The sequence below is a fragment of the Chelonoidis abingdonii genome, chromosome 3 (genome assembly GCF_003597395.2).
Source record: "Chelonoidis abingdonii isolate Lonesome George chromosome 3, CheloAbing_2.0, whole genome shotgun sequence".
In the NCBI taxonomy this organism is placed as follows: Eukaryota; Metazoa; Chordata; order Testudines; family Testudinidae; genus Chelonoidis; species Chelonoidis abingdonii.
In genome coordinates, this window is record NC_133771.1 from 60,321,457 (window position 1) to 60,346,751 (window position 25,295).

The 25,295-nt window shown below is 38.3% G+C and overlaps 1 protein-coding gene across 1 annotated transcript in view; it reads left to right on the top strand.

The window, feature by feature from the left end:
* The window catches only part of KCNQ5 (potassium voltage-gated channel subfamily Q member 5), a 539,982-nt gene that overhangs the window by 498,353 nt on the left and 16,334 nt on the right, over positions 1 to 25,295 (top strand). Inside the window, exons 8-11 of the mRNA XM_075063805.1 lie at positions 1,046 to 1,140; positions 3,271 to 3,297; positions 12,472 to 12,692; positions 23,679 to 23,787. Coding sequence (XP_074919906.1) covers positions 1,046 to 1,140; positions 3,271 to 3,297; positions 12,472 to 12,692; positions 23,679 to 23,787 — 452 coding nt within the window. The remainder of the gene's footprint in view (positions 1 to 1,045; positions 1,141 to 3,270; positions 3,298 to 12,471; positions 12,693 to 23,678; positions 23,788 to 25,295) is intronic.

The following is a 25,295-nucleotide window of genomic DNA, read 5'->3' on the forward strand; positions in this document are numbered from 1 at the left end:
CTTTAAATGGTAAAAATGCCTGAACCAAGGAGAATATTCTACCTTTCCTCTAATTTTTTTTGCAAACTATATTATGACTAGAGCTGGGTGAATATTTTTCAGTGAAAAGTCAAACAAAACTATTTGCACATTTGGATTGAATTGGGCAAATAGTTTCAGCAGAATGAAAAATGAAAAAAATTGGAAAAAGTCTCAATAGGACATTTTGATATTTTCAAAAAAAAACCATTTTGACTTAATTTTGAAACACGGTTTCATTTCTGAATGTTAAAAAACATTTTAAAGGGTAAAAAAACCACCTAAAACAAAACATTCCCCTCACCCCCCAAAAAATATCAGGTTGAATGAGTTTTTGTTTGTTTGTTTGTTTGTTTTTTGGCTTTTGTTTTGGTGAGAAAAACTGAAACAACTATATGAATTTTTGAACCTGAAACAATTTTTTTTCTCATTTTTCAGTTTGGCCCCAAACCAAAAAAATATTTATTTGCTCAGCTCTAATTCTTACGCCCTTCTTACTTCAATCTGCAACTTTGTGTACGTTTCTCCCGTAGGATTTTTACAAATAAATCACTGCACTGCTTACTATGCACCTTCTATTTACTAATTGTATTGTGATATTTACCCAGAGATTATTAGCCATATTTTACCATGTCCTGATTAGCAATTTTTGCTAGATTTTGTTGGTATTAATGTTTATTTAGACAGCCTAACAGGTAATATTCTTGGTTTGAACAAAGTCCAGACTTTCCATAAACAATATGGTGGCATTTTCATTTCACATATTGTTGGTTCCTTTGTGCTTTTCTATTGTTTCCTCATACCAGGCTTCTTGGCGGTTTTATTCCACTGATTCCAGCCGAACAAACCTGGCAGCCACCTGGCGATATTATGAAAGTATTCTTCCACCCCTCAGGCATGTATCAGTGCTATGAATGATAAAAAAAGCCATGACTTGTATTGGTTTACTAATCTGCTTTTCAATTTTTGTTTCATCCCCTGCTCCCTCTTGCCTTGTTTTTCTTTTTATCATATATCCTGCACGTAGTGTGTATGGCGTAGTTATGCGGCTGATGAGAAATCGGTTTCCATTGCTACCTGGAAGCCTCATTTGAAGGCCTTGCATACCTGCAGCCCTACAAAGTAGGTACAAATATGGCAGCTGGTGCTGTTCTTAATGTCTGTTCAAGCTTATAGAAAATTAGTATTTCTGTTTGGTTTGTCTCTCTCTCTCTCTCTCTCTCTAATTCCTTTCATTAAGGTCTCAACTAACAAATCTGCTCAGTATTATAGAGACTCCAAACATAGTGGAGATAAATAGAATCCATTTCCATTTAGTTATGAAATATTACTATGCTAAAGTATTCGAAGCATTTTCTCATGAACCCTCATTTGTAAAGGTTAATATTTTACTAGTATCTATGCACCGTGCCAGCTATGTTTAACTGTAATCAATACACACATTAATAATCACAGCCTCCATTTCCAAGTCACACTAATTCATCCTACTTACTATAGTAAAGATGTGTTAGTATTTATGGGGCTCATACCTACTGGTTTCCACAGAACGTGCTTTCTTCATAGCTCAGCGTACGGTGCTTACTGATTGAAGAACAAACAGCTACCCTGGATCTTGGAATTTGGGATTATGTACCAGCTCCTCAACTGGTGTAAATCAGGTTAGCTCCACTTAAGTCAATGGAGCTGTGCAACACCAGCTGCGGATTGGGCCCATCGAATTTTTGAAACCAGAATCAGATGTATTTGGAAGCTCATGTAATCATTTATCCACTGCAAACATTGCCTGTTTCTCTAATTACATTACTTTATACATAAACTACATTTCTCTGAGTAGAAATTTAAATTTCAGTTTGTTATCCATATTAATCTTTGAAATCAGCATGTTTACTTCTCCAGTGGCAAATCCTCTATAGGGGAGCACAGGCAATATAATTAATGTAGTGACTGCTCTTTATTCCCATAGGCAGTATTATTCTACATTGCACTGTGAGGCTTTAGAAACATCTGTGTTTCCAAAGTGGCAAAGAACTTTATGACATTCCACCTCTTGGGAATGTAGCTTTTAGTCATAACTTCAGATACACTAAGAGTTTAGTTAGGGGATATTATGTCCTTGGATATACACACATGTAATCAATAGAATAAAATCATATACATATCAAATCTTACCTCTAATGTAAGAATTTGGCCAATAGAGAGTACACTGATGTCACAACTTGGATGAAAATTCTCAATGCTCTGGCAGAAATTCACCTTTTAAGAGGAATGGTCCAAGATTGTTCAGTAGTTCTGAAAAATTTAACACAAGGCAATATGCCGCTGCCCCAAATGTGGGGCATGTACTTTGGAATGGAGGGTACTAAGTACAGCTTTGAAAGGAACACAATGATAGCCTTGCATGAAAGGTGCAATAGATGCCCTAAGTATTATTGGTGTTGTTATTATGGCCAGTGCAAGAGACCATCTGTTCATCTAAACTAGTGTGATGAACGCCCACGCAACAGTAAAGAGAAGATTATGTGCCAGATAAATTTAGCCAAAAAGGGTTGGCTGACTGCAGAAAGCTGATCTGTGAATTTCAAAGAGTTGAGAAGAACTGAGCCATAAGTGATCCATTACCACAAGTATTCATCCTGAATACGTCAAACTAAAAGTAGCTTTCAGATTAAAAGTTATCACCGAGTTCACAAATATTGATTTTAATAAATGTGAAATATTGTTTGAGACAAATAGATATTCAGGTGTAGGGCAACTTTTGCATAGATGAATTAATATGAAGCTATATAAATAAGCTATATCCTATCTAAAATAGTCTTGAATACAATTATAGCCCAAGAAAAATAAAGCATAATAATCATGATTTTAAATAAATCCATTGCTGTGATCAGTCAAACATGTTTCATTACTGCAGATAACTTTATCAAATAAAAAGTCTATAGCTTTCTGTTATATACGTGTCTCCAATGCATTTTGCCTAAGTAAGTGCTTTGCCAACTCAGTCTGCCGTGGTATGTATTAATCATATTATGCATGTATTAAGGTAACTGAGAAGTTTTTTTTTCAGAAATATGGTAGTTCTGAATGTTGCTTGAATGTTTTGTGCTTGCACTATAACCTGAGTATTTCACATTAATTTAATTAACACATCCATTTACAATTTAGCATTTATCTAACACCATCTGTAACTGAGTATTAACAATTACTATCTGCATAACAAATTTGTTTTTTCTTCCCATACCCTGACACCTGAAGGAAAGAACAAGGGGAAACTTCTAACAGGTTTGTGGTTTCCCTATTTATTATATATTTTTAAATCTCCAAATTTTATAACAGGGTTTTGAATGTCTTTTGTACGGTTGGTTCAAAATGTGTTGGCTAAAGTTGTAACTGTGGAAAATCATTTCTGTAAACTTTTATTACTAATGCCTGAAATCTCATTTTTGTCCTATATTAGCAGCCTAATTTAGCAGAAATTTGCCTTCTTGTCTCTGTTTTTCCATGGGAAAATCTAGGGCACTACTATTCTTCATAGCCACAGAGCGCACCCCTATTCTGAGGAAAGATCTCAGCTCCAATTACTACAGCATAATGACTTAAGCATTTTCTCCAGTTCAGAGTCTGTGGGCCAGATTCTGCCATAAGATAGATGGGCACAACTCCCATTGATTTTGGTGGAGCTTGTAGCTGCATCTTTGAATCTGGCCTTCTAATTTCAGAGAATCCATCATCATTCTAACACCAAGGAGGGATCTTCCCTTGTTCAGCTGTACGTCAGTCAGCAGACTCAACCTGTAAATACTGGTCTTCCCCTTACTGACAGCTCAGATCCAAAGAGCAGAGTCAGAAAAGAGCCAGGTGGCTGGAAGAGTAATTACACCAGTGATTCTCAACCTACGGCCCAGTCAGCACAGAGTTGCAGCCCATGTGATATCCTCACGGCCATAGAGGTAGTTTTGGATGCAGCCCACATAACACATTGCGGGCCCCATATGCAGCCCACAATGGTAAATAGGTTGAGAACCACTGAACTACACCATCCCAAAAACTAGAAATAGGCTGTTCAGGATTCAGTTCTCCAGTACAAAAGTGACCAAGGAAGGAATGGTGGAGCTTACCACCTGAATGACACCTAAAAACATCTTTTTAAAAGAAATAAAATATAGTCCAGAGCCAAACCAGCCCACAAGTGCAGCTGTACATGGGACATATTACAGTCCTGTAATACTTAACGGGCTGTGGAGCCACATTTGAGGAGTTTGGACATCCCAACAGTCTAAAACATGAAAATTAGGTGAACTGGTTTACAAGGGCTTGGCATCTCTGTAGTAGCCCTGCAGCTTGCCACTTTTCTTTCTTGCTTTTGAAGCTACAGAATTCTGATTCTTCTCTTGATGTGCATGTAACTCCTATTAACGTTACACACATACCTCTTGAGGTTACTAGATCCATTCTAAGATATCTATTACATCCACTTTATTTAGTCTGTCTTTCAGACATAACCAGCTTGATATTGTCAAACTTGTGTCTTTTCATATATAAATATATTCCCTCATTGAGTCCGCTTACAATTTAGTCTTTTTACACTGAACAGTATAACGTCATCAAAACTTTACAAACACTATTCATACTTCCTTTTTATTTTAACAACACTGTTCAAAAACTGATTTCAGATTTTACAAAAAGACATTAGTAGGTATGGTTAGTCATTACTTATCCCCTTACATTGTTTTCTCAAAAAGAATGATTTACACAAAAGAGAAGGGAATTATTCCTACCTTGACAGGTAAGCATTTATACACACATTTCCCTTTACCATAAATAGAAGTTACACATGTAAATCCCTGAACATCAAGATGATAGTGTATCCTTTGATTAAGATATTGGTTCATATTTTTAAAGTAGTCTAGGGGATTTAACCATATATCTTCAATAACTTTTCATTGATTTAATACTAATGGAAGATGTGTGGCCAAATCCCTTTGAAAATGGGGTATCAAAATGCACTTTTTTGCATGATATTAAAAGACTTTGCAACAGCTTACATACAATAGCATGTTAAAATTGAATTTTCCTAAAGAAAAAGAAATACAATGGAAAAGTTTTAAAAATTATCAATCATTTTTAATTTTTAACTGATATCTTTGACTTTAGTATAAACACTGGTGGCCATTTAGTGCCTTTTTAAGTGAAGTTAAGTATTGTGTTGTCATCAGTGGCTGTTAATAGTTCTTACAGTGTTATATGGCTGTATGTTTACATCAGTTAAAATATATGTAATGAATGTGGTCTTTTGCATTAAATATGTAAATACAGTGTTCTGCAATGCACTTTCTAGAGTTAACTATCCTCTAGTCTTTAACTTCTTTTTACTGTGATGCTAAGTGACTTGCATGTGATGCTATGTGAACTAAATAAATGGTGTCTTTCTTTATATTAAAATATGTTTGTATTTGCACTGCATTGGATTGCTTTGTGAACATGCTCTTTCTTCTTAATTCTGTTTTAATAAAACAAACAAGAAATGTTAATCTGTTTATCTGAAAATTATTTTAATTTCTTATTTATAAAAATAAATTTTGGACATATTATGACATTTTTAATTCATTAACTCTTGTTTGGACCTAGAACCTTTCAGTGTGTGGCTAAGTTGTCACTCTGTGTTTGGAGGACAGAACTGAGCCTTTGAGCTATTCGTGAATATTAATTTTGCTAAGGAAATGTACAACAGTTTATATTTAGTATTTCTAAATATTATATAGAAGTGCTGTTTTGTTTTTTCTCTTTTATAAAATTAGACTATATTATTCTAGTATTTTCTGTAAAATAAATTATTCTGTAAATCAGTGTTAGAATTCTGCATGCCATTTTCAATCTGAATTCCTATACACTGCATTCATATATATATTTAACAATTTATTCATCATGAGTGAAATTCACCCGTGCAGAGATCTAGCACAAGGTCAGTGCAGAACATTTCACATAAGCCCTATATTCAGACCTTACAGGAGCCTCAAGTTGTGCATAGGCCTTGTGATAATTCTCTCTGCAGGAAAATAAATTTCACTCAAGTAGTGTAGGTTTTTATTATTCTTTTAAATAGAAGTACTAAATAGTGGGCCTGATCCTGCATCCATTACTCTAGCAATACTCTCCATTACAGTCCATGGGAGTTTTGCCTGCATAGGAGTTCGAGGAAAGACCTATTATTACTACTCATTTGATTGGTTCTTTTAAATGTATTATATTTTGGAATCTCCATATACAGTATTGTAATTTGTTTCTCATAGCAGATTTAAAATTAAACGATTACCTTGTTTATTATCTTTGCCTCCACCATTGTGAGAAAAGAATTGTCAGTGATCTGGAACCTGTCTTGGCTTAAATGGAAAACCTAACTCCTTTCCTAGTAGTGGAATGCTTAGTAATACAATCCTCTATTTCCCCTCACTCCTAGTAAGCTTTATAGTAATAAACAGAAGCTCTTCAGGATGTACAGCTCTCGGAAACATAGGTATCCAGCATCCTATCTATTCACATGATATTTGAGAATGCCACTAACATCAGGTGCATGATCAGTTTACTTCCCCTTCTTAGTGCTTTACAATTTCTTACTTCTCCTAGGCTCCTTTCTTGATTTGTTTTAAGTGCTTGTAATTTTCCCTGTTGCTTGTTGCCTGCAGTGCTGTATTAATACAATGGCAATGAAGTGTTGTATATTATAGTATAGTGTGTCAGCACCTCAAAATTCATGCAACTGACAACTGCAGAGTGCAGCACACATTGGCTTTTCTAAGCCTGAGTACCCTCTTCCGCCTGAGACTTGAACTTTTTGATCCTATAAAGAGCTAAAACAATTCTTCGATATTTGGGATAACTACATTTTCCTAAATCCAAGAGAATTACTGCAACAGTGGAGGCTGTGTTCCCATGTCAAATAAACGTTAAATAGTGGGGAATACTAAGGTATCACACACTAGGCTATTTCAATAACTTAAATTTATGATTGCTACTGAGAAGAATTCCCTTGGAGGCAGTGCCTGAATCAGTGCATTATCTACAGTGTAGAGGATTGCATGCTAAAACAATGGTTTGCTTCAACTGGACTCTGTTGACCTTTTTATCTTTTGCCAAACATGGTAATTTCTAGCTTATGAATCTCAGGGGAGAATCCTCTGCTCTATGCCAAAAACTTGCTGCATCAATTTTTTTAAAGTTTTTTTTAATGATTTCAAAAAGTCATTATAGTCTCAGACTGAAATTATAAAATGAGCAAAAATATAGTTTCTATTTGTCCAGAGACTAATTTGAAATAAATGCACTATTTTTCAACTTCATTCACAAAAATCTTCAAATATATTCTTTTAAAATTCCATTACTGCATTGAAATCTAAACTAAAATTACTTCTTGGAATTCTTGCCTACGCTCATAGCAGGTACAAGGTATAACATTACCATTCTTGGGTTCACACTTCTACCATGAGGCTGGTGGAGAAGTCTTACATCTTAAACTTCTAGGGTTGGGTTATCAAATATATGTGTGTGACTCAGGTAGATTTCAAAAGGAGTTATGTGTACCCAGTTGGAGTAATCAGGCTTATAAAGTCATTTGGTCCATTAGAGAATATTGTTCACTGCCCCTCCGGAGAAGCCACAGTGACCTCTAGTGTCTCCCCCCTAGCAGTTCCTTCATAAGTGAAGGATAGAAAATAAAGAATTTGGGAAAAATTAAAAGGAGTACAGCCCTATGCAAGAGAACAATTCATGTGTATGTTGAGTACCAGGGTCGGGCACTAAGTGGGTGAGATGTTATAACTAATGCCTTCAGAGTACAAAAATTAAAGAGAAGTAATTTTCTTTTTTCCAAAGGTTCCAGTTATTACTAATCCACTCTTAGGGCAGGTCTACATTACCGCTTAAGGGCTTGTCTTCATTGTGGGGGTAAGTTGACCTAAATTACGCTACTCCAGCTACATGAATAATGTAGCAGGAGTCGACGTAGCTTAGGTTGACTTACCCCAGTGTCTTCACTGTGCTCCGTTGATGGGAGACACTCTCATGTCAACTTACCTTAATCTTCTCAGGGAGCTGGAGTACTGGAGTTGACCGGAGAGTGCTCTGCTATCAATTTAGCGGATCTTCACTAGACTTGCTAAATCAACACCCTCTGCATTGATTGCAGTGGCGTCGATCTCCCTGTCGTGAAGAATGGCCCTGAGTCAATTTAACTTATGTCACGCAAAGGTGTGAAAAAGCCCCTTCCTCCAAGCAATGCAAGTTTAGCGCTGTCCACACCAGCACTATATCGGCCGGAGAGGCTCTCCTGCCAACATAGCTTATGCTTCTCGCTGAGGTGCCGTCAGCATAGCACATCTTCACCAGACACGATACCATGGTGAAGATGCATCAGTGCAGCTGTGCCGATGTAGTGCTGTAGGATAGACTTGCCCTTCAAGACTTTAAAGCTCCAGCACTATAGCTATAGAAGTATACAGAATTCTGCAACAGGCAGAAAAAGAACACAGTAGGTCCAAGTAGATTACCATTGTCAAAGTCAACAAATAGAAAGGCATAAAAGATTGAACAGATAAAATATAAGCAACAAAGAACAGCGTCATCCCCCCAAAAAGAACAAAATTGCTACAGGGTAGGGGATAGTGGGGCTCATTCAGATTCTGGACACTTGGGCCCTGATTCAGAAGACATGCCTCTTCAGGAAAGCACTAAACCATTTGCTTCCCTGAATCAGTGCCTTAGAGCTTTTGCCATCTGGGTCAGCATTCAGGTTACAAGAAATCTTGCATGGAGACTAAGAGGACCCTCAAGCACTAATCCCAGAAAACTGACAGTCCACAGCAATGTGTGAGCACACGCCACAGTCTACCCCATACAGTTTCATGATGTCATGTTTGTCTCTACTGAACATCAACAGGATGGCATTCATTCAAGGCACTACATCCATGACAACTTTTAAAAAAATGAGAGAAAAGAGATTTATATTAGTACAAATGAGTTGATTTAGCAGCAGTAATACGTACTCTTCATCTATTTTTTTTTGCTTGCATTTAGTGGGGTAATATAATATAGTCCTTATCGATCCTTGTTATGGTTACCTTATCAATTTTCCAATCATTTAAATTAATGTAGGACAAAGTGACATGTCCATAAAGTTTTTGCTTCATAGAATTTCTCTAGGAAATAATCATTTGATTTTCTTGCTTGAGTAATAATTATTATTTTTTTTACCTCTGGGTACAGCAAATACAGTATATGGGGAGCACATGTACAGAGATAGTACCTATAATAAGAAATACATTTGTATTATGTAATTCATGCACGCTAGTCTGAATACATTGTAGCGTGGCTATTAAACGACTGCCTCCTAGATTACATTCTCATGACAGTTTATAAACAAAAGTTACTGAGAGTTGAACGGAGCCTTGAACTGTAACTGTTACTGTAAAACAAACCTTAGAACTTGCTTTTCTTTCAGATTATAGGTTCTGAGAGTCTTTTGTATTCAATACACTACAGGATTTAGTGTTCCAGGTGTGATTAATATTTTGCAATGGAAAGAGATGACATTTCCAGTATCATCCCATGTTTGTTTCAAAAATTGCTTACTTTGGGCAGGGGGAGAAAGGGATTAGATTGAGAAATTTCAGAAACAACTATTCTTTAAAGGGATATAACATGCCATATTTGTCTAATGAAGATCTTTCTACTGATGTTTTATAGCATTCTTGAAACTGACCTCATTATAAGCTGCTCAGCATGTGCTTTGCTTGCCGCCTACTGCCTCTCAGCCAGTCTCAGCTGTATGAGACATAGTGCGATGCATGGACAAAGATTGTCTGATTATCTGAAAATTTCATAACCTCAGAAGCTCATGTGATTCCATTTCATATAGTTACATATGAGAACCCTGTCTTTTCAGAATATAGTTTGTTTAAGCAGGTAGACATTGAACAGTGCATTTTAATATTTCTTTTTATTTGCAAAATACATTTCTGTTCAAAACACTTCTTTTTAGTGTCTTACAGTAAAATACAGGGACCACGAGGGAAGACGAACAGGCTACATCTCAGTGTAATGAACAACAAGCAGATAGTCTTTGCCATGACCCCCAAAAAGGTTTATTGCCACTGGAGCACCATGTCCCTTTTGCAAGAGTCAATAAATTCACTCAAGGCTCTCCTATGAGTGGCCAGTCATGGATTCGCAGGGTTTGGTCTATGTCTCAGCCTTTAACTGGTCTCCTTAGGAATATCGCATTAGTGTGCTTGACTCCAAGGATCCCTACTGTTCCACAGGAACAGGCCAGTGGCCTCCACAACTCCAAAACTAGACCTTCAAGCCCCACCAATCCCTGTCTCTTGATGGCTGCCTGCAGCAATCCAGCCAAGCCAGACTCCTGCAAGATACTTTCCCCCTGCTTCAGAACACAGTGCACTTCAGTAAATATCTGCAGCAGCACCAGGCAGACTTTTCAAGATAAAGTAACAATTTATTAGTGACCTGGAAGGCTGAAAGTCTTGGGGTTACCCTGAGAGAGGCAGATTTAGGACAGGTTTCACACTGGGGGGAGACAAGGTTTTGCCATGCCCTATTTCCTCCTATCTCCTCTCCCCCATTCCCTTTGTCTCTAAGTCCCCAGTGAGCTTCCCTGTGTGTGTGAACTCTGCTTTTCTTAACATAAACACTTGACACCTTTGTGTCTTTGTTCTCCAGACACAGCCATGCTGTGTTCACACGTTCAGCAGGACTCCTCCATCCAGTTACTCTGCTCTACTGTACTGAGTTAATCTTTGGTTGTTGAGATTCCCTTGCCTCAAGAGGATCTTCCATTCATTAGGTTGAGTCCCGCCCAGTTCCTAATGGCGCATTCCTACTACCCCCGACAGCTACACGGCCCAAACACCTCATACCTCCTGCTGGGGACACACACGTTGTTCATAAAAGGACTAATTACCTTTGATGATCTAGGCCTACGCAAGCTGCACAAGATCACATAGGCAGTCTGTGGCAGAACAGAGACTTGAACCCAGGCTGCCCAAGCCCCAGGGTAGCCCCTAACCACAGAAACCAGAGAGAGAGCTACACGGCCCAAACACCTCATACCTCCTGCTCAATTCCAGGAAAAGCAATTTAACCCCTTTATATCCAGTAGGTAACAATAGAAAGACAGATGGGAACACACACGTTGTTCATAAAAATATTACGGAAAATTCCCACATTTGTGATATAGCCACAATACAGTTGTGTCTGTCAAACCCATCCCTTGCAAGAATAGGATCATTGTGCAGGAAAACTCTCCCCTTGTATAGATTATTGAACTAAATCACGTATATACAACACATCTTCATGCCTCCAAACTGCATACTCAGGTTCAAAGTGGATTACTCCTTTCCGTTTCCTATTTGTGTCCCATATGTAAAATAGTGACAATTAATAGTTCAAATTATACATAAATAAAGATGGAAAAGTGTTACATGAAAACAGCCAGAGTGATCAAATCATGTATATTACATAGCACATACAAACATGAACAAAGCTGGATTGTACATTTTGTAAATTAGGAGCGCCCAGACTCTTACCCATGGGTCAGTAGAAGGGAAAAGTCACAAGTGCATGAAGAAAAACATTTTCCTGTAGCTCTCCCAATGTACAGGCCACCTTAGATCAAGCGGTCACAATCTCTAGCATAGCCAGGCTATTGCAGCTGACTAGTCCTAAAGTACCATCTGCTAGTGGCTGTTCCAGCTGATCAGTTCCCAGCTCAAAGACAGGAAATTACTTTATTAAACATACAGTATAATATCACATTTTTGTGAATCAGCCATCACATCAATAACATTTCTGTGGCAAGGGTTGTTCATTTTGGTTTTTGTCTTGTCCAAATGAATGCTGTAACAAAGACTGTTAAATTTATGTGATCATTAATAATGTGTATGAAATGTTGGAAAATGTCATGTCTTGAAAATGCATGAACATAACAATAACATTAATCTTGCTTGTTTAAAAAACAAAAACTACATGGCATGCAGAAATAATAGAACAATTTGTCTTGTTTATCTGTAGAGATGATCAGAAATGCACTGAGCTGGGCTGTCTTACATGGAAATATATTTATAATCATCTAAAATTTAAGTCCTAACCTTAAATGTATGTCTGTAAGGTTAAACCATTATTACTGGATTACATTTTGTTAGATTTACTATACACTCTCACTGCAATCATTTTACACTATCAATGATAATGTCTCTATAGAATTATACTATTTTCAAATTAGCGTTATCCCAATGAATGAATATATTCCATGAAACACTGGTTAAAAATCTACATTGTGCTATCTTTAGTTTAGTTGCTGGAAATAAATATATCTATATGTCTAGGCATTACAAAGGAAATTGGAATGAATTAAATATGAAATAATATATCTTTCTCCTTTCACAGCCAGAAGTTAAGTTTTAAAGAGCGAGTACGAATGGCTAGCCCAAGAGGGCAGAGTATTAAGAACAGGCAGGCATCAGCTGGAGATCGACGATCACCAGGTACTGACGTTACTGCAGAGGGCAGCCCAACCAAAGTGCAAAAGAGCTGGAGCTTCAATGACCGAACTCGTTTCAGACCTTCGCTGCGTCTGAAGAGTTCTCAGCCAAAACCAGTGGCAGATGGTAAGATATTTTTGATGTGTATTTTCCATTATACCTTTTCCACATGTCCCCTTTACCACAAACCATCCAGACTTCCAGGACCATCCATTCTCCACAGTTCTAGGAAACCGCTGCAGATACTCAAGTTTGGAGAGGGGTGTACTGGAAAGCTGGCTTCCCGACTAGGTTAGAGTTCAAGCTGTAGTGATTTTTCTGTGGTGTACTGTTTGGTGGCAGTGCTAGTGGTGAGCTTTGTGGTCTCTGAGCAAAGGAAGGAGATGTACTATTATATGCGTTAACTTTTCATTTTCTTATTTTTGTGGTTTTATCTTAGGCAAATTATGCATAGACCAACCTTAACAGATAATAGATAAACAAGATCGTGGTTTTGTGTAAGGACATTTTGAAGTGTCAGAATTTCCCACAGAATGAAGATTCCAAGTTTTGTCCACATTGGCTCCTGTTTTAGGGAAGGTATAGGAGAGTCATAGGACCTGAGGTTCTCCTTCAACCAGCTAAGCACTTTCACAAAGATTCCATTTTTTCACTAATGTAAACCTCACTTCATCAAAGATCTTCTTCTATGATGACGCATCAACATGGACCCAGTTGCCCCTCTAGTCCAGGAGAACGAAGGATGCGGAGACCAGATGCGATGCTAGAGGACTAAGATAGCAAGAGAGCCTAGTGACAGCCAAGAATAGGGAGAGCCAGGCAACTTGTAGTCTGTCAAAATTCAACTTGAAATATAATCAATTTCAAAAAGTGAGTTAAAAGTAGTTTTTGGTATTACAGTTGCCTGAGTGTTCCCTGGCAATTTTAAGTTTCTATAATCACATTTTCGTATTTTATAAAGATTTGACTTCCCCCTGAAAGGCCCACATGTAAATAATAGGATAGGGGAATACAAGGGAAGCAGCAAAATTGACTGTACACAAACTGCAAAAAGGAAACCAATTGTCAAAAATAGAGATGTCGCTAATCTCTTTTCATGACAGTAATCGTGTATGCATTGCCTAATAATTGTGGATAATAAAAATAATCAGACAAGAGTGTGATTTAGCTATCTGCATCCCTTTAAGAGCACATACATAGAACTGAAATACGCCATAGACCACAACTAAGAGCCTCCTACTCAACAGACCTCTTCAGGAAAAGCCTCAGTAAATAATTACGGTTAGCAACATTCCCTGCATGGCTGAAAACAAAACAAGCAGATCATCTGAGGATCAGCAATCCAGAGACTAGGGTCCTTCTCTGAGAATCCTCAGATGTACAAATCCTGAGACTTTCAGCTTGGGGGTTGAGTACCCCTGGCTGATCTCAACGGCTATGATAGAACAATGGAACAGAAAGTGGTCAGTAAGACACGAACCAGAAAGGTCTTTATAGGTAAAAAAAAAAATCAGTACCATGAACTGCACCTAGACATAAACTGACAACCAGTGCAGTTTGCTGAGCACAGTTGTAATATTCCTTTTAATTTTTACCACTCCTATCTTTCATTCTCTAGCCACATCACATTGAGGGATTAATTTCCTTTTTACCAGTTCCCCATGCTCATCGAACAAACTCTGCAAATATTGCCATATATTTTCCCCTAGACATACTGTAACTTATAGTCTTGAAGCCTCATCAGAATAAGTAGGAACTTCCCATGCAGTCTTTGTTTTAGGGAAAAGATGCCGTGAATTGTATCTGCAGGAATCTCTACTGATAAAAACTAAATATAGTTTATAATTCTTCATAATACACTTAAATACTTTCCAGTTCCTCAGAGTAACCACAGACTGTATGCATGTCAGCAGTTTCCAGCTGCACATCCACTATTATGTACAACAGCCAATAGATATGTCCATTTCTCTTCTGCGGCAGAAGGAGCAACAGCTTTAAGTGATTCCAGCCTTTTGGTAAAGTTTCCACTGTAGGACTCAGTCCAGAAACCTCTGGGATCAGTGTCATCAAACTGTTGTCCAGCTTGCTTACTACTTATAGGCAACTGTCATAAATAGATAGCTAAGGGTTAATGTTTCTTTTACCTGTAAAGGGTTAACAAAGGGAACCAAACACCTGACCAGAGGACCAATCAGGAAACTGGATTTTTCCAAAGTCAGGGAGGGAATTTTTGGGGTCTGAGTCTTTGTCTGTCTCTCAGCTATGAGAAGGTTCTTCTATCTCTCTTATCTTCTCGTTTCCAAATTGGTAAAGTACCACAGGAATAGAAAGAACAATATGAGGCTTTTTATGTTTACTTCGGTTGATATATACATGTACTCTGATTAGCTTCCTGGACTGTTTCAAATTGGATACATCTTTTGTAATCAGACTGTTTATTCATATTCACTTCTTTGTAAGCACATAAGCCCTGTATTGTCACTTGATGCAGAGATTATATTCTTATGTCTTTTTCTTCTTTTCACAAGAGACAAACACCAAATACAACGGAAAGAAAAGACTTCTATCTCTCCTCCCCCTCCACCAATTCCCTGGTGCTCCAGAGTCCTTAACCTCTCTGAGATCTAAACCAAAAGAGAATTCCCTTCGTCCCTCTTTCTTAGCCTACCCAGAGAGAAAACTCAAACATAGGTCTTCAAAGAAAAAACTTTATATAAAAGACCAGACAAGCGGACATAGAGATCATATATCTCTGCATCACAAGTGACAATAAGGCTATTGCTTATTAGAAAAAATGATAAACCAGTTCTGATTCAAAAGGATATCCAATTTGATACATTCACAGCAAGCTATCACCATTCTATAATACCAGCCAAAACCAACGTAAAAGCACTAATATTGTTTCCTTCTACCGTGTACTTACAATTTGGAAACAGATTAGAAAGACTATAAAGAACCTTCTCATAGCTGAAGTTCAGACAAAAGACTCAGACCCCCAAAATCCCTCCTGGACTTTGAAAAATCCAGTCTTCCGAGGTTGGTCCGCTGGTCATAGGTGTTTTGGTTCCCTTTGTTAAACCTTTACAGTAAAGAAACATTAACCCTTAGCTATCTATTTATGACAGCAACACTTAGCAATCTTACACAGTACATTCTTCAGCCTCACTTTTATCCCTCAGATAAGCACTACCAACCTTGGTGTGTTCAAAATTTTTCCTCCCTTGCTATGGATTCCACAGTTATTAAATACTGTCTCCAAGTGAATGTTCAACAGACTGTGTATAAACTACATGTTTAGCTTAAAGCATTTTTTCTTCTTACTGAATGGAACGACAGGATTTTATTTGTTGTAGTAATGTATTCTTCCCTCCCAGGTGTCAGATCACTACCTCAGTTTCCTTCCTTATGATGATCTTCCACTGGCTATTTGGCTGGGTGATTTTGGTACTTTGGCTCTCCAACCAAAGCAAAAACCCTCCCTTTCTGTGATAAAGAAACGTCCATACACAAAACACCACACATATTTGACCCTCCTTGAGCCATGCCTTTTGCCACCTATTAGTGTAGGACAGGGGTCCCCAATGTGGTGCCTGCAGGCACCATGGCGCCCGCTGGGGTGTCTAAATGCACCCACGTACTGGCCGGTGGACGAGCACCTGCCGAAATGCCACCGACAAGCTGCGTCATCCAGAGGCATCACTGCTGAAATGCTGCCAATTTTCAGCAGATGGATGATGCTGTTTGTTGATGGCATTTCAGCAGCAATACCTATTGACGATGTCGCTTGGCGGAATTTCGGCAGATGCTCATCCACCGCCACAGTCCTCCGTGGCTTGTCATCTGGCGCCTGCCAGAGAAAAAAGATTGAGGACCACTGGTGTAGGAGCTCAGTGGTCCATTTCTTGTATCAGGGTTCATTTCTTTTGATGCAAGGCAGGTATCAATGATTGACTGACCCCCCACCCCCCAAGGCTAAGGAATTTCTTCATCCTTCCAGAACCAAACAACTCAATAGTCCTTTCCTACCTTGCTCTTTCATCCTTAACACAAGGAAGTGAAAAGGGCTTCCTCCCACGTTTTCTTGCAAGCTCTAGCCTGGCATCCCTAGCTAAAGGCAGGTGCTAACAACAGGCCTCCAGCCCACTGCTATGCTGCATTGCTTCAGGCCTTTCGTTCACTTACTTTCCCACGCATCTGAATCTTCATCCTCTTAGTGCAGTATTCACTAACAGTCTCTAATTCTGCTGAAAATCGTATCCCTCATAGGAATGAGAAGCTCTGTTCTCTCCTGCCCCATCAGGCTTTGAACAACTTACCCTTCCCCATGTGTCCTGTCTCTTCACAGAACCTTTCCCCAGACTCTCCAGGGCTGCTTCCCCAGCTCTCCTGGTGGAAAGCCCTACTCCAGGTCTTGCTGCGTCTTTGGTTTCTGAGGAACAGGATTTATTCCTAAATAGTCTAATAATCACCCTTTCGCCCATTCTGAGATGAAATTAGGAACAGGCTGTAGCCTTCTATAAGGGCCAACACACCCTGTTACGTTGTATTCCACCATTTTATTCCACCACTTTTGAGACTTTGCAGGAGATATTTAGCATTCTGTAACCTAAAGACGTTGCGCAGTTTATTGAATAAAACATCAAAGTGTTCAACACTTGAAAAATTACAGACATATTTCATTTGATTAAGTGAAAAGGCCTCCCCAAGGAAACAGATGATTTCTGTTCTTATCTCTAAACTTAACGGCAGAAAGTTATAAACTCACATGAACTCTCTGCCCTTCCACTCCCCTGAGAGTACTTACATTGAATCCTCAGGGTGAGTAGATTATAAAAATCATGGAAAGAATGCAAATGTATACTTCATCCCCCATATACTTAGTTATTACCATATAATTTATGTATTGTAAAAATAACAGCTTTTTCTTTCAGTAACACACATCTTGCCCTCATCTAGAGTTCATTTGATCTGGGGCAGGTCCTTAGTTTAGTTGTTTTTAAGCCCTCATTAGTTAGCAATTACTGGTTAAGAATTAACCCGTCTGGTGTCTTTAGTCTCTTTACTGGATTTGTATGATCTAATACCTTGGGATAAAACGCTGTAGTGCTGTTAGCAATATGTTAATTGATGTCAGTCAATAGGGTAATATTTCTGTGATTGTTTAAACCGGTAACATATCTCCTCTAATTTTCGGACAGTTTACACTGTAATTAATTAATAAGATCTTACAAAACATAATCCACCATTCTAATTTGAACTCTATGAGCCAGATCATCTTCTGCTGTTAATCAGCGTAGCTCCATTAGTTATGATAGAGTTATTTCAATTTACATCAACTGATGGTCTGGCCCTGATTGTGCAAATTTTACTCATATAGATGAGTATTCAATGACTTCAAAGGGACTGTTTAGCAGTATGAATAAGAGTTGCACAAATGGGCTCTGAGAGGGAGAGAAAGAGAGAGAATGCAATGTGGTGTAGTACAAAGGTTTTACCTAAGTGAATTTCACATGACCTCACACTCATGAGTGGTGAAACCATGAATTGAGTGCTGATTAAGCCATTATACCATATTGCACAGCATGTATTCTGCATATGCCAAATATATTGCTATTTTAGCAATGCTTTTAGAGTTTTAAAAAATGTTTTTGTTACTGACCTTCATAACCTTCTGTGTTTAAAGCCAAGTACCCTTATTACCATTACCCAGCAACTGGAGTCTCTGCTTTTTTAATAGAAAGGGCGAGGGAGCCAAGCCCATGACGAAGTTGGCCCTACTGGGGTGAGTGCTTGCAGGGGTGAAGTCATTGCTGCTGCTAACCCTGACCAAAACTGGGCATTTGGGCTGAAGACTCTCCAGTGGTGAACTCACCTCCAAGGACAAGGGGTTTGGAATTTCAGAGCTGACACCAAGAGAGCAGTTTTGTGGGCAGAATACAACAAATGATGCAGTCAAAAATGCACGATATTTCCCCCATAGCTCTTCACTTTATCACATAGCCTGCACTTCCTTACATGGCTATACCTTAACATGGGTGCTGTTTACATAGGTATGGGGTATGTTTTTATGTACAGCTATATCGATACAAATCAGTTAGATATAGATTTTTTAAATTTTAGAATTTTAAAAGTTAAAAAGAATCAAAACAAAATAATCCATCTTTCTTACTCTCCTTTTATGGCAACTTAATAACAGATCAGTTAGTGATTCACTATTATGATGTGATCAGCAATTTTAAGGGTAGAATTATGGTGTATATAATTAACTGTTTTTAGAAAAAATTCTGATTCTTCTATTATCGCTCAACATGGAGGAACTCCTTTTTAATTAAGTATCGGGAGCCATTCCATGAAATATTGCCAGTATTTCTACAGGGCATTTTTTGGAAGTTTAATGGCAACTAAAAGCTAACTGATAATTATTAGATAGGAATCTTTATGTAATGTTTATTATACATGCAGAATTTTAGATTTTAGGATCATGCATGAATTATTTGATAACCAATAAAAACAAGGCTTTTTATCTTAAAGAAATATTGTCTAAGCCCCTCCCCTCAAAGGGAGTTAGGCATTTATGGGGAAGTACCTCCCTCTACAAGGATTCACAGCTGTGAACTGTCAGCTGGAGTTAAGCACTGAAGCCAGGACAGTCCTTTCTCACAAAAACTGGCAATGGCCTTCTTTTACCCAGTAGGCCAGTGGCTAGCACACTCAGCAAGGATATGGGAGACCTAGGTTCAAATTCCCACTCTGCATGATGTGGAGCACGAACTTCAACCCAGTTCTCCCAACTGTCAGGTGAGTGCCCTAACCACTGGGCTAGGGGCTTTTCTGGGATGAGTCTCCCTCAGCCTCCCCTGTTGAAGGTTCCACTTTGTATAAAATACTGAGATGTTCATTGGAGTAGGGACTTGAAATCAGCTCTCACACATTCCAGGAAGGTGCCCTAACCACTAGACTATGGAGTCAAAAACTCTCTTTCCTGCTTGTGCTCTCTCTTCCTCAGTACATCTATGAATTAAGCCCCACAGGTGAGACAGGTGGGCAGTGTCCAATCTGAGGCTGCCGCTGGGGTTTAGGCATGAGCTGGGCATCAGGACTGAGGCTGCTTTGAGCACTTCCTCCAGCAGAAATGTTTGCACCTACAAGACTTGATCAGCAGAAACTAAGGCATCTAACGAATTTAGGGTTACAGGGTTTGCCTATAGGGTTAGGTGGCAACTGAGCAGAGAGTTTGATTTTCTAAACATTTGGATGTAGGTGCCTAAAGTGGCACCTAAATCCTTTTGTGGAGCTAGCCCTAAGAGTTAAACATGTAAGGGGAAAATAATCTCCTGCATATGTTTATGTATACAGACCACCTTAGAATGTACAACTGAATTCAGCAATATTGTAAAACTTTTGAAAGTAAAATTTACCATAGTGTCATATGACAATGAGAGAATCACAGAAAAAGTCATTCTTCTAACACTGAAAAAAGAATGTTATTAGAATAAGGAAAACAGTTGTGTTATTCCTTAAACGTTATTTGTTTTTCTATCTGTCTAGTGGTGCAACTTTTGCCTAGAACCTTCCCCAGACCCAATACTGCTTCACGCCTGCTTCAGGTTTGAAAAATAAAACAATAGCCACATCCTTGCACACACACGCGTGCACACACACACACACATTTTAATTAAGTTTAAAATATTAAACCATATTTTTGCAATTTAATGTCTCTCTTAAATATTTATTACCTCCATAATATATAGTCAAAAGCCTGCTTTAAACTGATAGGAAAGAGTTTCAATAATTTGTGTACATATTTGGAACACATACTATGTTGTACAGTTGTGTGTGTGTGTGTGTGTGTGTGTGTGTGTGTGTGTGTGTGTGTGTGTGTGTGTGTGTGTGTGTGTGTGTGTGTGTGTTTGATCTGAGCATACAATACCTAGAGTAGTCTAACATAGTATCTAAGTGCAACATTGTGTAGTATTTGTCCTGATGCTTTCAGAAACAAGATCAGACTTTATTGTTCATATTATTTTAGGGGTTTGGAGCTAGACAGACTGAGTTTCTAGACTTTGATCAATACTGGAATATTGTTGCTAGCACCTGGCTGTTCCCAGGAAACAAATGAAGGGGAAGAGAATAAAAGCTTTTCATTTCTCTTGAAGAGGCAGATATGCTTTGGATGTCACTAACATTGTTAGTATAGTGCTGTGAGGAAGATCAGAGCAGTGTCAGTTTTACTGTAGCCAAAGTACATTGCTAAACAACAGAAAACACATATGGCATTTGGAAAATATAAATCAAAACCAAGGCATAACTTGTGCATCAAACCATATGACATACAGTTATGAACGCATACATTTTTATTTGCACTTTCTGGGGTTTCACATCATAATTTTATCCCATGTATCTATGCATAATCATAAATATCAGTGAAATTCATAAATGGAATGCATATATGTCCATAAAATTCCACTGGAAAGTTAATCAGAGCATAAACTTCTATTTCATCAGGAATGCAAATGGGAAAAAATTCCAAGTTCTTCTTAATGCATGCTTCCCAAACTTTTTTGGACACAGCAGCAAAATGAGGACAGACATATGCATAGGATTACAATTTTGTTAAACTTTAACAAAGGGAGGAGCTCCACCTGCCCATATATATATTCTCCTATACCAGGCATTGAATTGGTTCCAGTGTAGGGGTTACAGAGTTTCTTACCAGAGAACTCATTAACAGGCCCAGGGTTACAGGGCTTGTTACCATATAATCCGTAACTAACATCAGGTTTATAGTGCTACTTAACATATAACTCATAACACAGGGTGGCTTTCCTCAGCTTACACTCCAAGACTCAGCTCTCTCTGAGTCCTAGCACCCTCTTTCCCCTACCCCCACAAGGGGGACAGAGGGTGCAGCATGGTGGGGCATCAGTCCACAAGGGCTACAGTGTTTGACCTCTGCCCATGAAGGCCACAAGGACTCACCCTGTCACATGAGCCCAAGGCTCATCACCAGAATCCCAGGTCTTTTACCTCAAGGAACCATTCATTTTATTCTCTTAACTGCACTGGAAACCAGCCGCAAGTTCTGACGAATAAACACCACCACCCGAATATCTTAGTTAGGTACCAAGCGTGTTCCTACTCAGACCACTGTGGGTTGAAGGTGCTGTGAGGAAGGCAAAAAACTCCCTGGTCCTTTGCCAATTGGCCCATGGGAGAAGAAATCCCTTCCTGAGCCTGTAAATAGGCGATTGGTTAGACCTGCAGTATCTGTCAGGCCAGGTTCCCATTCCTACTTCAGGTGGGAAAGGTGGGCAGCTGGAACAGAGCTGAAAGAGGCTCCACAAGGGCCCTGCACTGGCTAAATCCTGAGAGCTGGGAATGCTGGCCAATCAGCACCCTTCTCCCCCAACTGGCAATGACTGCCAGCTCCTCCCCTGGGAGTCTCTACCTATTGTCCATTGGCAAACATCTCCATCCCTTGCTACTGTGGCTGTTTCCTTTCACCAACAGCCCCATCAATTTCTCCCACCCCTTGATGTGGGTGGGTGGCATTTCCAAGTCTCTAAGTATTATAAAGAAATATGCACATTTCTTATATATATCAAAAAAGGTTTATAACTTTTCCTCAGCAGCATCATTGACATATTGTATTGAGCTCCTATCATACTGAGGGAAACTCATGCTAATGGAAATATTAGAAAGAAAGAAAGCAATTTATTAAGAAAAGTGCCTCTTTTTCGTGTTCGCTTAAATTTACAAGAACTTTTTGTTGTGTATCTATAAATGTATTTTGAAGATATTTGTGTCTGTGAACTGCCTGGAGAATTTCATAGATTGCATGAGTCTCATTCAACACCAGCTTTATGCAGATTTTTCTTTGCAATGTTCCAGTAAAGGAGCTCTTTCATTAATTAAGCTACACTTAGAACAAGAGCCAAGAATTTTATCATAGAGGCCACCATTTAGAAATGCACTTTATTTTAAACTGCAGAAGTCAGAATCTCCTCTTTCACTGGTTTTACACAGTTGTAATTTTATTGATTTCAACAGGGTTACTCCTGATTTACACCAGTGTAAGTGAGACGAATCAGATTTTTAGAGAAAAATACCACTAGAATAAAGGGAGACTCATTTAGTATGGTATTTAGGGATAAGGCAGGAAATTCCAGAAATGGGGGAAGTTATTGGAAAGACTAAATCAGGAACAGAAGTGTGAAACACCTGGAAAGTTCAGCATTAAGTACGGTTTTCAGTTATTATTTTAATTATTAGTAGCTTTGGTGAACTTAGAATACTATAGCAGGATAATTACATAGTTTATTAAAGTTAATTAATAATTTTGGCAGGCATCCAAGCTTTCATTAGGGAGGGGATGGGGCATAAATATTTTCTGCATAAAATAAGCAGATTTCTTCTACATCATAAGACTAGCTAGTACAGAGAGCTCCCTCAGCTCTCAGTATGGGAGGCAAAAGGCAATTGTTAAGTGGCTTAGAGGCAGAAGGCTTATGTGGGCCAACTGAAGTGCTATGTATTTCATCCTATATCTTTCTTCTGTTAAACAGTTTTTACCTGAAGTGGAGTATTTGGTCATTCAGCTGTCCTCACACAGAATAAATGTGCTCTTTGGAAGAGGGAGCAAATCCTGTATTTTTCTGTTAAATGCTATGTACATTTACAGTGCTATATACATAATAACTAATAATTCATCATTATAATATGTGTCTTTTATCTATATTGTGGTTCTGCCATGGTTTCTATTACACTGTTGCTTCTTCCTAAAATAGAGAACATGATGTGATATACTCAGATGCCACACAGACCTGCATTATAAATGTATTGGTATTACAGTATCTATTTGGACTATAGAGAACAATCCTGCACTAGCAGGGAGATCGACTGATGATCTAATAGGTCTCAGGCGTTTTTCTGTTTCTCATTACTAAAATTCTGTTTTCCTCTCTGCTTTTAGGTTTAGACTAGACAGCAGAACTTGGTTCCCTTAATGTAGTTTTATTTCCCAATATAGACAGCATGAGAGGAAAGCTACCTAAATGTGCACAGGTATTGTCTTGAAGTGCTTGTTATTTAGCTTGTAAATGTATCCTGTAGCTGACACCGCTCTTGGAACAGACGATGTTTGTGATGAGAGAGGATGCCAATGTGATGTATCAGTAGAAGATCTCACGCCAGCACTTAAAACCATCATTAGAGCTATCAGGTAGGTGAAAAATACTTAGTGAAGAAATATTTGAGAGTTCTGTTATTGGCTATTGAAATTATTGTATGGCTATGTTTTTACATCACTAGTAAACATGCTAGTATAATTCTCTCCCCACTGCTATTCAGCAATATGCCTACTAGAAGCTGATATATTTCCACAGCTCTAAGTTATCCTCTTTTCAACATTTTAAAAACATATTCTACAATATGGGTCTTATTTGAATGGGAAGAGAAAGAGAAGAGTGAAGCTTGACTTACAATATATGTTCTGCAATTCAAAATACACTCACATACAGATGTAGCTTTACTGAATGTATGTCACCAGGTCTGGAAAAGTTATAATATTTCTCACTTTGCAGTGCTGTAGCTGTGCTGGTCCAAGAATATGAGAGAGTCAAGGAAGGATGACATAATATATTTCATTGGACCAACTTCTGTTGGTGAGAGAGACAAGGTTTCGAGCTAACAGAAAAGAAGTGCTCTGTGTAGCTGGAAAGCTTGTGTCTTCCACCAACAGAAGTTGGTCCAGTAAAATATATTACCTGATCTAGCTTGTGTCTCTAATATTTCTCACTGTCAAATTGACATTGTGTATTGAATTTGCTTACTCCCAAATCTTTCTGCAATAGCATATTTTTTATGGTATAAGTTTCTTCTGGTGAGTTCAGAACACTTATAGTCCTGCAGCTAAGCATAGCCTTGTTGATGACAATTCATTGATCTAGTTATAACTCCAACAGTTTTAAACTAATCTCAAGTTCTGTTTCCTTTATCAAAGTGGCAAGCTGCACAAAATTACTTAAAGAGAAATATGTTCATGTAATGGTGAGTTTGGGAAGAAATGAAGAAAAGAAACTGACCTAAATACCAGTGGCCACATTTTGATATCATGCTCACACATTACTTCTCAGGTAGTCCCATTCATTTCAGTAACAGTATGATAATATAACCCATGTTAACTAAGCGTGGGCCTTTTGCCCCCTAGAGTAGGTGGACCAGGTGTGAGATTTATAGTCTACAAACTAATAGGCCTGATCCTTTCACTCAAGCTGTAGAGACTCATACATTTAGATCCAGAAATTCAGTCACTGCAGATTCCTCAGCTATGGGCACTGTTACAGTCGCACAGAACTTCATACTTCCTTTACCAAATCAATTTTTATAGACAAGCACTGCCATTGAAAGATGAATTACTGGGGGAAATGCTATCGTGAACTGACTGCAGTGTTTCTGAACAATGCACAGAGCTTATAATTTGCTATAAAACGTTCTTCAGCCAATATAAGAAGTGGACAAAAATTAAGTAGGATACCATAATTGAGTTTATTTCACTCACTCCATCATCAGGAAGTTGCAAAAGTTACATGAATACTTTTTAGATATTTTGGAAATTGAAAGTATTTCCCCTACAGAGGGTATTATTTCATGTGATATTAGTAGAAAAGAATTTCTGCAGGGGAACAAAACTGTATATCACACTAACCATCCAGTGTGTGACTGACTCAT